Consider the following 13,614-nt stretch of genomic DNA (forward strand, 5'->3'; position numbering starts at 1 on the left):
TCTGGGATTTAGCAGCATTTCACGTGCACATGTCTGAGCCATGCGTGCACGTGAAGGGAAACAAATTCCCAGGATTGCAGCTAAAAAAAACACACACACCCTGTGGACTTTGCTGTTTCTGGTGCTGCAGCAGGAGGACTTCAGTTTCTGCATGTTTTCTTGTTGAGACCGTGCTGCAGCTTTGTCTGCTGCCGCTGCAGGAACCAGTTTCCGCCACAACAAAACCAGCAGCTTTTTGCACCGGAGTGAACCAGCAGACACAACAATCGCTGCACTTTGACGTGTCGCTTTGGTTTGTCATGCTGTTGTGTCTGTGTGGAACAACCTACGTGGTGTTTAGAATCTGCAAAGAATGAAATCTGATGCTGCTGTGGTTCACGCCCCCATCTCCTCCTCCACACATGTTTACATTTTACATATCTGCTCAACCAGGCACAAACTGTTGACCTGCAGCCAAACTCCGGTTAATAGTTGTTTGTGTGTAACATCAGAAAATAGCAAATAGCTCGACATGACTTCTGAGATGTCCACAAAACAAGTGTGAGTCAGAGAACTAGTAAATCTGAGAAACATTAAAATGCATTTTATTCTGTTGATGTTTTGTAATTTGCGAAGATAAAATGTCTAAAACATTAAAAGATCTGAGTCATTTTTTAAAAGAGAATCGCCGGTAAATTTTACAAAAATAAATAAAAACATAAAACATGTAAATGACTGAGTCTGTGTCGCGTCGTCGTGTATTTCTGTTTATTTCGTTTATTGTTTATTGATTATTGTCTTTCCAACATTTATTTGTATCTGCAGTTGTTCAGACTCGCGCGCGTCCTCGTGGGGATCGCGGTCCCGCCTCGCGCCTGTTTCCCAACCTTTCCCCCAGTTCGAGCGCGCGCCGCCGGGTTCACCGGGTTTACTCTGACACCGCTGACTCCCCGGCCACGCCCCCCGACAGCCACGCACCCCGCCCGCGTCCAATGGCGTCGCGACCACGTCTTGATCACGCACCGCCTCGCCCCTGATTGGCCGGAGCTCGCTACACCTTTGGCGCCGATTGGCTGCGTGTTACCACCCGCCAGACTGCTCTGAATTTTGTTTGTGTCTTTTTGTTTTTTCTCCCAGCTGAAGCCAGTCTCTGGCGGAGGCTCGGCTCGGTATCGACTCTCTCCCGCCGCCGTCTCCGCTTTATTTTGAGTTTCCTGCCGCACGTTCCAGCTCGTCCTCATGCTCAGCTTCGCGGCGGAGCGCTGCTGCCAGGTGAGTCCAGGGAACCCGGCTGTGCCGCGGCTGCCCGGCGGGTTTTGACACCAAACTTATTTGAGCCGAGCTGGTACTGATGGTTCGGACGACTCGGGCTGGTGTCAGGCTCAGCAGCGGGTCCGGGAGCTTTGCGGCGGGTTTCCCGTCGGTGGGTCCGGGTCTTATTTTGGCGCTGCTGCCTGGTTTATGTGAGGTCACGCTGAACCCGGTGTCTCCTGCGTGCGCGGACGCTTCCTGCTGTGCACGCACAACATCACTGCGGAGCATCGCTCCCGCATAAAGTTTCCACGCAGTCGGAGCTTCGGCTCCATTGTCTGGTCGGATCCGACTGACCGACCGGCTCTGTCGGATTAAACTGTATTGATTATCGATCCGTTCCCAGGATGATCAGTCCTCGGGGCACGGCGCAAAGAGCACAACAGAAACCCAGAGCCAAAGTTGCGACCTTCGTTTAGTCCAAAACCCCAAATGTTGAATTTGGTGCAATAAAGAAACCGGGAAGCGCCAGATGTTGATGCTGAGCTCCAGCTGTGATAAACGAGCCGCCAGCTGCTGCTCATGAATTATGTGACATGTCAAAATAGAAAGTTTGAGCTCCTGAAAATATGGGTCGGAAGTTCATGTGAATGTTTTCACGATTCTGCGAACTGAACAACTTTGGGGCTGAAAACCAAACGTCATGTTCGAGACCAAAAGAGCAAATGTTCCCTTCAGGAACCACATTGATCATAAAAATATTTGCTTATTCGACTTATGTCCATCAAAATCGGAATGGCAGCTTCGGAACCGATCGATAATCTGTTTATTGGCTGCTCGATTAATCAGATTCAGGCTCGGTTTGGTCCAAAGCTGCGCCCAAAAGCTGCAGCCAAGCACAACAAAGAGACAGCAGAGCAAACAACAGGACAAGACCACACAGTGTGAACAAAACCCACAACCAGAACCGGAAGCTCAGCAACGGGTCCGGGAGCCAGAGGGACCAGTCAGTGAGTCCTTTGTCAGGAAAACGGTGATAATTAACTCAGGTGACATGATTCTTCGCGGGAATAACTGTTGTTGCTGTAATCTCATTATGTGATGTGTTTAGGTGCTGATGTGCGTGGGAAATTGCAGCACCGAGCACAATAGTGTGAGCGCGTTGGTTGCAACAGACTGACTTTGTTTTCTCCAGCTGTACTTCCTGTTGGGAGCTTCCCCTCTCTCTCTCTCTCTCTCTCTCTCTCTATCTCTCTCTCTCGGGGTGAGTCGGTGCATGTTAATGGGCGGGGGTCTCTGGCACCCCACCTCCAGTCATCTATTGTGGGTGCAGGGGAGGTTCCCTATGGGTGCACCCGCTGCAGTGCCCCCCACCTCTCTCCCTCCACCCTTCCTGTAATGCAACCGAGCACCCATGAGCCTTTGTCCCCGCCTCACCGCCCCCCCCCTCCCCTCTGTGTTTTCATCACTTTGTCCTTTTTATTCCTCACCTGTGTTTCTCCTGCTGACCTGTGGCTCAGGTGAAGGCGGGAAATGGGAAAACTGAGTGACGTCATTGCTCATTTCAGGGCGGCGTGCACCTTGGGCTGTGTCTGAACTCACTGCCCTGTTCGCTGGTTCTTCCTGTTTGGGTCATTTGGGGTAAATGGGGCACAGCCCCCCCTGCTGGCCACAGAATGAAATGTGGAACTTCAAAATGAAGTTAGTTTGACACCAGGGCATCACAGAAAGTTACTGGCATCATCACGTTTCTGCAGGTCCAGCTGAGGGTCTGACAGAACCGGTTTACGCGGTGTTTTATTCGCCCCTGGCTGCAGAGGGTTTTCTGTGGGGACGGACCAACGCTCATATTGCCAAGTCTTTGCTAATGACAGCGTCTGATTCGAGGCCGTGTGGGGCCGACTACCTGTTGCCATGCTGCTGTGACTGGCTGCTTGCAGAGCACAGTGTTAGTGTTGCAGCTGCAGTCACCATGAACAAAGTGGATTTTGTTCTGCAGCAGAAATGTGAATCTTTAAACACCTCGGTGCCACCGGCTGCTGGATATTGTTCCAAACCAAACCCGATGAAGATAATTACAGATTTAATGTGGAGTGGTCTCCAGGAAGGAAAACCATAAGTGGTAACTTGTCACGGAAGCTGCTGTTTTAATGTGTGTCTCAAATGGGGGCACCTGGTCCAGAACAGGATTTCAGGAGGATTTCCTCAGAGGACCAAACATGAAAGCTGCAGGAGCCTGTAGTCACCGTGAAAGTGGTCTCTGACCCAAAGTGGCTTCCATCCAGATGGTTTTCATGCTCGTTTTCAAATATAAAAAACAGACAAAATGACAAAGAGCAGCAGCAGCAACAGACGGAGTGAATTAATCTTGATAATTAAAAAATCCTTTGTGAAGAGATGCAGAAACGCTGCAGTCTGTTGTCCGGAGACAGATTCAATTCAGTTCAGTTTTATTTGTATAGCAACAAATCACAATACAAATCATCTCAAGGCAAAAACCCCGACAATTCCCTTATGAGCAGCACTTGGCGACAGTGGAGAGGAAAAACTCCCTTTAACGGAAGAAAAAACCTTCAGCAGAACCGGGCTCAGTTTGGGCGGAACCTGCCTGGAGCGGTTGGGGTGAGTGGATAGAGGAGAGAGAAAACATCAAAACATTATAGAGACTCTCCTGTCGGTGACGAGGCAGTTAAGGATCCAGATTTTAGAGCTGGGCTGAAAACTCTTTGTTCAGTTGTCGTGCTACCGACACGTTCTGCTTCCTTTGTGACTCTAGTGTTGTTGGAGCATGAGCTAATGTTTCTGAGCCCGCCTCTCTAATCCAATCCAGCCTGAAACCCGACGCTCTGACATGCTTAGAACTGAAACGCTGGATGATTTCATGCAACATGAACGAGCTGAAAACCTGAAGTTTGATTGAATTTATTGAGAAAGATAAACAAAATATTGCAAATAGAGAAACTTGTTTACTGTTCAGGAGAATCACACACGGTCGGTTTTGTTGCAGAACAATATGGAACGTGTCTGTGTCTGAGCCTGCAAAGTTTTACCAGGAATAAAACAGGAAAGTGCAAAAAAAATGTGACATGATTCAGAATTTACTGGTTGTTGTTCATTTTCACACCTGATATTTAATAATAAGGTCAGTTAGAGCTGCGGTAAAGTTATTAAAGGTTATTTTAATCATGTTCAAAATAGTAAAAATGTCCTTCACGGTTTCTCTTATGTCTCCACGACCTAAAGATCTTCAGTTTACTGTCAAATAACAAAAACCACATGCTGAAATCTCAAGTTTTGTTTGCAAATGAAAACTGTTTCTACCATTTGACTAATCAAATAGTCAAATTGTTGCAGCTCTGAATATTTAAAACAACAAACCTGCTTCATGTCCACTATATTCCTGTTGACCTCTGACCTCTTGTTCTGCCTCAGGTGGAGGGCCAGGCGGCGACCATGGAGCTGAAGCCGTGCATCGAGTATCATGACCTGGAGGCCGCCGAGGCGCTGGTCAGCATGAGCTTCTGGGGTCAAAGTTCGCACCAGCCCCGTCCACTGACCCCGACCTCCGACTCCTGCGACTCCATCCAGCTCCACCCGGAGGGGGGGGACACCCCCAAAGACCTGATTGCTCTGTCCTCCCTGGTACGAAGAGACGCTCAGCAGCTTCAGCACTAAAACATCTGACCAGATCCTCGTGATAACCAGGCTCAGAAAGGATTATCAATAACCTGATCATATGTTTTATTAAAGAAATATAATTTATTATATTTAAACTAATTTAAATTTAAAAGCCTAAAATATTTGTCACACTCTGATCGACAGAAATAACTTTTGATTTTTTTATATGTTTTGTTGTCAAATCTAAAAAGTACAGATGAATATGTCTCCTCCTTTGTCTTCCTCAGTGTATGACTCCACCTCACAGTCCGAGCTTCACCGAGGCCTCCACCACCGCTGTCCTCACCACCACCTCCACCCTCAGTCCCACCCCCGGTCAGGTCTTACCTCGGCTGAGTGTCACTGTCAGCCCCGCCCTCCCCGCTGGCCCCCCCCAACCACCGCCACCTCAGGCAGAGTCCTGCGTAGCCGTGCCTGGCAGAGCCATGGTCACCAGCGTTATCCGCCACACCGCCGACAGCCTCGGTATTCCTCCGCCACTGCCCTGCACCACCCAGCCATCAGAAACCTCCACGCCACCTACAGACACACTTCCAGAGGAGAAGAACGGAATTGCTCCACCTCCAGATAACCCGTCCTCTCCCCCCTCCTCGGCATCTCTTCCTCACTCTTCCCGCCTGTCTTCCTCTGTGGTGTCCCCCTCCCCGGTCCTCTGCCAGGTGTTCCCGGTCAGCGGCCGGACAGGGATGATTTCCACCTTCGTACAGGCTCCGGTTCAGGTGCAAACTCAGGGGGGGCCCAAGCCCCTGCTGGCCCAGTCTCCTTCCAGCTTCGCCCAGCCTCTGCTAGTGGGCTCCGCCATGCCGCAGGGGACCGTGATGTTGGTGGTCCCCCAGCCACCCGTGTCCCAGGCGCAGGGCCCGCAGACTGTCATGACCCTGGGCAACACCAAGCTCCTGCCCCTGGCCCCGGCTCCAGTTTACATGCCGTCAGGAGCGAGCGGCGGCGCCTCGCAGGCCGACTTTTCCCGCAGACGAAACTACGTCTGCAACTTCCCCGGCTGCAAGAAGACGTATTTCAAGAGCTCCCACCTGAAGGCTCACCTGCGCACGCACACAGGTACAGACATCTTTCCCAACCAGGTGATCTCTGCCATTCACAGTCACCTGGCAGTGTTTTGTGTCCACTGAAAATGATTTACTTTGAATGAAGCTTTGAGCTGATGCTTTGTACTAAAAAAGAAAATTTGCTAAACAAGCATATCACTAAAACCCACAGAAAGTTTCCCTGTGATGCAGATACTCAGACGTTATTTTGTCAAACTGTCGTTAAGGATTTTGGTCATAACAAACGATCCTCTTCTCTCTTCTTCTGCAGGTGAAAAGCCGTTCAGCTGTCACTGGGAGGGCTGCGACAAAAAGTTTGCCCGCTCCGATGAGCTTTCCCGCCACCGCAGAACCCACACGGGCGAGAAGAAGTTTGTCTGCAGCGTGTGCGACCGCCGCTTCATGCGCAGCGACCACTTGACCAAACACGCCCGGCGGCACATGACCACCAAGAGGTCTTCTTCGTGGACCGCCGAAAGCCCAGACCTCAACAAAGTGGCCCTGTCCAAAGGCCAAAACAGAGGTCCTGCACTTCCTGTTGGCGTGCTGGTCCCCACCGCCAACTAACAGACTCATCAGGAGCTCACAGGGCCAACTCAGGACCCCGGGGGGGGGGGGGCACATGTTTTCTATTTTAATCACATTTGGCTGGTGAACACAGGTAATGAGCCCTGGCTACGTTTACATGAAAATATTGTTTTTAATCAGCATCATAACAAAATACAGAGAAAAAGTGACCTGGTGGCACCTTCATTTAAAATGCAATCAGTGAATTAGCCCTGAGGTGAACTTTGGTGAACTTTGGCCCTGAAATTTGCACCTTTCAGATTTCTCAACAATTCATGGAAGCTTAATCATCAGTTTATTGACAGAGTATAAATGAGACACAGGAGACAAGAGGACATCGTTCATAGTAAAACTGCTTTAGGTAGCTAGCTAGGAGAGCTATTGTGACTGTGATAGTGAGTATGTTAGCTGTTAGCTCGCCAGCTAGTGTGGAAAATATAATCCTCTGTCCGAATCAGACATCGATCAATCGTCTGCCATAAACACATCAGACTCTTGTCCATTCCTCATCAAAATAACGCAGCTTGTGTTAAACTGGACTTGTTCCGTTCAGTAATTCCTTATTGAACAGAAACCACATGTCAGTGGAGTCCAACAGCCCAGTACAGACACTTCACTGAGCGGTGTCTGTACCACAGTGATTCAAACAGGATCTTCTGAGTTTCATGTAGACATAGCCAGAGCAGCCAGCAGTAGACAGAGCGACTTTCCCGCCCTGCTCAGGACATTTTATTTCCACCAACCACAAACTCACTGGAGGAGGAAGAGGAGGACATGAAGGCGACAGGCTGCTATTCATCCACGGACAGAAACCAACAAAAACCTGACATTGCACTGGATTTTTTTAATCTTGCTTGTTTTTGTACTCTTTCTCCGTGTATAATCATGTTTACTTCATGTGTATATGTCATGTTTAGCAAAATGTATGCACTCTTTCTTATTTTTGCCAAAGCCTCTGTATCGTACTGCTATGATTAGCCTAGTTCTGGTTATTTGTCTAGGACTGTAAATACTGTAAATATATTGATATCTATATGAATGTTATGTGTATTCCAATCTGCATTTATTGACAGTACGAGTTATTGATATTTTGAAAATGTCAGTGGACAGTATTCCTCACTGTGATACTACCTACTATCTTTGCTTTACACATTATTATTATTTAATAACCATTTGTTGAGGGAAAAAAGTGCAGTTTTGGATAGCTTGATCTGGCCCATAGCGTAGCCACAAAGAAAATACCTCATGTTGTTAAATGTTATTCTTAATAATAACAGCTTATATCAGAATACTCCCATTTCTGAACATTTGCCTGTAAGCGATGGTGAAGAATCCAGCTTTTATAATAAAAATTTACCATGAAAATGTGTGTGATGTTCTTTCAGTCAGTCGGCACGTTGTGTAGATCGCTAACACAGTCTAAGTCATTTTCAAAGGTCTTTGTTACACTCACATGCTCTTTTACCTTTTCCACATTCACCCGTTTGCACAAAATGAAAGAGCCACCAGGGGCAACTTGGGCTCCGTGTCTTGCACAGGTGGAAGTGGCCCTGGAGGAGCTTGAGACCCAAATCTACCAGGCAGTGATGAGAAACCGCTAAAGTGGTGCAAAACTACTAGAAACTAAAAATGACCACAGACTGGGTTGTTTTGTGCTGTCTCTGGTTTGGGGCCCTGTGTAGGAGGGTTAGGGCCCTTTAAACCTTTCATGACCTACATACACCTACACATCTATGCTGTCCATCCATACAACCCTACACCCCCAGATTTTCAATTCAATTCAATTCAATTCAATTTTTTTTTTCAATTTTTTATTTGTATAGCGCCAAATCACAATACAAATCATCTCAAGGCACTTTACAAAAACTAAAACTAAAAACCCAACAATTCCCTTATGAGCAGCACTTGGCGACAGTGGAGAGGAAAAAACTCCCTTTAACGGAAGAAAAAAACCTCCAGCAGAACCGGGCTCAGTTTGGGCGGCCATCTGCCTCGACCGGTTGGGGTGAGTGGATAGAGCAGAGAGAAAAGAACAGCAACAATAAACAACAAATAGACACTGCAGGTTGGTGGGACCAGTAACTGCACATCAGCAATATACAGGACCAGGACCAGGGACACCTGCAGAAGGTACAGAGAGAGAGAGAGAGAGAGGGAGGGAGAGAGCACAAACTAGGGGAGAGAGAGAGCACAAGGTTAGTGACATTCAATGGTGGAATATACATGAGGTGGGAGAGAAGGGGGGGGGGGGGTAGGGGAGCTCAGTGCACCGATGGTCCTCGGGCAGTCTAGGCCTATAGCAGCATAACTAACTAAGGGATGGTTCAGGGTTGCCTGAAGCCAGCCCTAACTATATGCTTTGTCAAAGAGGAAGGTTTTAAGTCTAGCCTTAAAAGTACAGAGAGTGTCTGCCTCCTGAACCCAGGCTGAGAGCTGGTTCCACAGGAGAGGAGCTTGATAGCTAAAGGCTCTGCCTCCCATTCTGCTTTTGAGAACTCTGGGAACCACAAGTAGGCCTGCACTCTGAGAGCGAAGTGGTCTATTGGGATAATATGGTACTATGAGGTCTTTAAGGTATGAAGGAGCTTGATTATGAAGGGATTTGTATGTGAGAAGAAGGATTTTAAATTCTATTCTATATTTTACAGGGAGCCAATGAAGAGAAGCCAATATAGGAGAAATATGATCTCTCTTGCTAGTTCCTGTCAGGACTCTGGCTGCGGCATTCTGGATTAATTGGAGGCTTTTTATTAAGATATTAGGACATCCAGATAGTAATGAGTTACAGTAATCTAGCCTTGAGGAAACAAACGCATGGACTAGTTTTTCTGCATCATTTTGAGACAGGATGTTCCTAATTTTGGAAATGTTGTGGAGATGAAAGAATGCAGTTCTAGAAATTTGTTTTATGTGTGAGTTAAAGGACATGTCCTGGTCAAAAATAACTCCAAGGTTTTTTACAGTAGTGCTGGAGGCCAGGGCTATGCCATCTAGAGTAGCTATAATTTTAGAAAAGTTATTTCTGAGATTTTTAGGCCCAAATATAATGACTTCTGTTTTCTCCGAGTTTAAAAGTAAAAAGTTACTGGTCATCCAAGCCTTTATGTCAGTTAGACAGGCTTGAAGTCTGGTTAACTGGTTTGTGTTAACAGGTTTAATAGATAGATATAACTGAGTGTCATCCGCATAGCAGTGGTAATTAATAGAGTGCTTCCTAATGATATATCCTAAAGGAAGCATGTACAGGGTGAACAGAATCGGTCCTAGCACAGAACCTTGTGGAACTCCATAACTAACTTTTGTTCGTGTGGAAGGTTCATCATGGACATGAACAAACTGGAATCTGTCCGATAAATAGGATTGGAACCACTTTAACGCTGTTCCTCTGATACCAATCACATGCTCCAGTCTCTGTAATAAGATGTTGTGGTCAATGGTGTCGAATGCTGCACTAAGGTCTAGGAGGACAAGTATCGAAACAAGTCCATTATCTGAGGCTAAGAGAAGATCGTTGGTAACTTTCAACAGTGCTGTTTCTGTACTATGATGTGCTCTAAATCCTGATTGGAAATCTTCAAATAGTTCATTCCTATGTAAGTGGTCTGATAGCTGCTTAGCAACAGCTTTTTCTAGGATTTTAGAAATAAATGGCAGGTTGGATATTGGTCTATAATTAGCCAAGACACCTGGATCAAGACTAGGCTTTTTGAGTAAAGGTTTGATTACTGCAGTCTTAAAGGCCTGTGGTACGTAGCCTGATACTAGAGATAAATTTACCAAGTCCAATAAAGATGAGTTCATTAATGGCAGGGTGCCTTTAAGCAGTCTAGTCGGGATGGGGTCCAAGAGACACGTTGATGATTTCGATGAAGCAACTACTGATGTAAATTCAGAGAGATCTATAGGAGAGAAGCAGTCTAAACATAACTGAGGTCCTACAGATGATTCAAGAGCTACTGTAGTAGAAGATTCATTTATTGCAGGTATAGGAAGCATCTGCTGAATTTTATCTCTAATAGTTGTGATTTTATTTGTAAAGAAACTCATAAATTCATCACTGCTGAGAGCTAAGGGAACACTGGGCTCAACGGAGCTGTGACTTTTTGTCAGCCTGGCTACAGTGCTGAAAAGAAACCTGGGATTGTTCTTATTTTCCTCTATTAGTGATGAATAGTATGCAGTTCTGGCTTTACGGAGAGCTTTTTTATATGTTAGTAGACTGTTTTTCCAGGCTAGAAAAATTTCTTCTACGTTTGTGGAACGCCACTTCCTTTCCAGCCTTCGTGATGCCTGCTTTAAGGTACGAACATGTAAATTATACCATGGGGCTAGTCTTCTCTGAATCACTAACTTCTTTTTCAGAGGGGCTACAGAATCAAGCGTTTCACGCAGTGAGGTTACAGCGCTGTCAACAACATGATCAATTTGGTAGGGAGTAGGATTAAGGCAGCTGCCCTCCACTATGTTTATACTTGGCATAGATGTAAATAAAGATGGAATCATTTTCTTAAATTTATTAACAGCGTTGTTGGATAAACATCTGCTGTAGTGGAATTTTCTTCCAGACGCTGCATGATCCATCATTTTAAATTCGAAAGTTATTAAAGAATGATCTGACAAAACAGGATTTGGGGGGAAAATTATTAGATGTTCAATTTCGATGCCATAGGTCAGAACAAGATCAAGGGTGTGATTAAAACAGTGGGTGGGTTTATTAACGTTTTGAATGAAACCAATTGAATCTAATATAGAATTAAATGCAATGCTGAGGCTGTTATTTTCAACATCTACATGAATGTTAAAATCTCCCACTATAATGACTTTATCTGATCTAAGCACTAAATCAGACAGGAAGTCAGGGAATTCAGTTAAAAACTCTGAGTAAGGAACAGGTGGACGGTACAAAATGACAAGTAGAACTGGTTTTTGTGTTTTCCAGTTTGTATGTGAGAGACTAAGAGTGAGGCTCTCAAATGAGTTATAACTGTTCTGAGGATTTTAAGGATATGTTCAAACTACATACTAAACTACATACTAAAAGTCTGTTTCCAGGAGCCTGTTGTTTCCTAACCCGACGTTATTACACTTCCCCGGTACATGTCTTTATTTTTCTAATGTGTAATAATAATGTCTTTATTTTCCTTCTTCACTAAACTGGCCCCTGATGAGTTCATGTCCGTCTTGTCTGCTCCAACTCAAATTTAAACCAGGTCAAAACCGGAAAACGCTTTTCCACCTCCATCTTGTTTGTTGCTGCTGCCCCGCCGTGGATTTAGGTCACAGTCGTCACCGGGACTGTAGACCGGCGGCTGGACTCCAGAAAACGAGGCCGGTCCGGTTTTATATAAACGCGAATCGTCCCGCGTGTGAAGTTTCTGCTCGGCGACAGCGGCGCCGTTACACAACCGCCGCTCCACCGCCATGGCAACAACGGGCCAGCCAATCCCTGGGCAGCGCCCGGGGGGCGTGACCAATGGAAGAGCACGCCGCGAACGTGGGAGGTCGCGTCATTGGCCGCGAGGTTCCCGCCCACTTGCCTTACTGACCGACATTCAGCACGAGCCAAACAGGAGACAGGTGTCAGAGGAACAGCGACGCGATGCGGGAGGCAGAGGAACTGCAACCTGCCCCACCGACTGTGGCTCACCTGGACCAGGTATGTTCCGCCAATCAGCAGCTGAAGGGGCCCTCGAGGGACATAGGTGGAACCGCTGACTTATTGTTTTAAATGTTCAGAGGTGCAATAGATTGATCAGTGATCAATAAAACGGGGGCAGGGGGTTTAGAAACTTTAACTGCTCATTTTAAATTTGGCCGAGGAATAAAAGTTTAAAATTAGGTCTCAGTGAAAATGTTATGATCCATTTCTTACCATTAACACATTAAAAGTTAAAGTACGTTAATAAAGTACATTAATAACTAGATTCTAATATATTCAAAGGAAATGAAAACTAATAATATAATAATAATAATAATAATACATTTAAAAACCACAGGTTGAGGTAGAATAACTGCAGTAAGAATTAGATTAAAATGATAAACACCTCCTTTAAAACACCAACCATCATCTCATTAAACACTGAACATTACAGACTGTAAAGACTAAGACCGATCTGTCCTGTATGTTTCTGTATTAGCTCAGGATTCTTCCCAGACCTAGTCCAGAAGTTACAGCTCTGCCCTCTTTATAGTGACATCATGTCGTTTATTGCAAGACACTGCAACAACAAACAACTGAGAAATACAAAATGTAGGTACATTAATTAACAACTGTATATTTGATATTTCAGGACAGACAAAGACACTGATGATACATCCGAGTTTTATTTATTCGCAATGCGGAAATATCACTAATCTAAAAATGGAGTCGACCCTCCATCATTCATCCGGGTCGCCAGGTGGCGATACTCACCTGTGTAGGTTGTGGTTTGGTCTTTCAAGCAACCAATCAGAACACTCCTCACCGGAACCAGCTGATCAGATACCTTCCTCAGTATAGACGGAAAAAAGAGGCACAAACGGTTTGAGAGGCCGAATAACGAACAAATAAAAGGTACAAGACGTTCAGACACAGAAATATGAAATAATTCAGTCATTGTCGCTGTTTATCCTGGCGAAGGGATTAAGACCCATCCGAGTTACTCACTTGTTTCTTTGTTGTCTGACATTTTTAGCAGTTTTCAGACAAACGGGTTAATGTCAGTCCTGGTTCTGATTCCTCTGGATCCACCTGACATCTTTATGACATCTTTAATCGTAGACATGTTGTGATATGTGCTTAGTAAAAGCGTCTTGGCGCTAAATTGTGTTGTTGACGCTGAGCGAAAAGCGCGGCAGCGGGAAATGAAGAGAAATGACCATTTCCGGTTCGTATCTGTTCACATAATGATCCGGTCCAGTCTGAGGATGAGCAGGTGTGTGAAGCTGAATTATTAAACATACAGGCCCCTCCGTGTTTCCACCACAGTGAGAGTCTCTGGAGCGGATTAAAGCGTCTGTTTACAGACTAATGTGTCATTTACGGAACCATCTTTACTTTGGGCGTTTCAGTCAGTAACTGTCACTTCCGGGCGCGGTGTGAAGCCCACAGTTT

The 13,614-nt window shown here is 45.8% G+C and overlaps 1 protein-coding gene across 1 annotated transcript; it reads left to right on the forward strand.

Annotated features, from left to right (window-relative positions):
- The first annotated feature begins 1,094 nt into the window (after positions 1-1,094).
- On the forward strand, positions 1,095-7,890 carry klf11a (Kruppel like factor 11a). The gene is made up of 4 exons (XM_026308175.2): positions 1,095-1,251; positions 4,663-4,872; positions 5,136-5,967; positions 6,226-7,890. Exons 1-4 carry the CDS (start codon positions 1,219-1,221, stop codon positions 6,519-6,521), a joined length of 1,371 nt encoding a protein of 456 aa, XP_026163960.1. The 5' UTR covers positions 1,095-1,218; the 3' UTR covers positions 6,522-7,890.
- The last annotated feature ends 5,724 nt before the right edge of the window (positions 7,891-13,614 follow it).

The sequence above is a fragment of the Mastacembelus armatus genome, unplaced genomic scaffold (genome assembly GCF_900324485.2).
Source record: "Mastacembelus armatus unplaced genomic scaffold, fMasArm1.2, whole genome shotgun sequence".
NCBI lineage: Eukaryota > Metazoa > Chordata > Actinopteri > Synbranchiformes > Mastacembelidae > Mastacembelus > Mastacembelus armatus.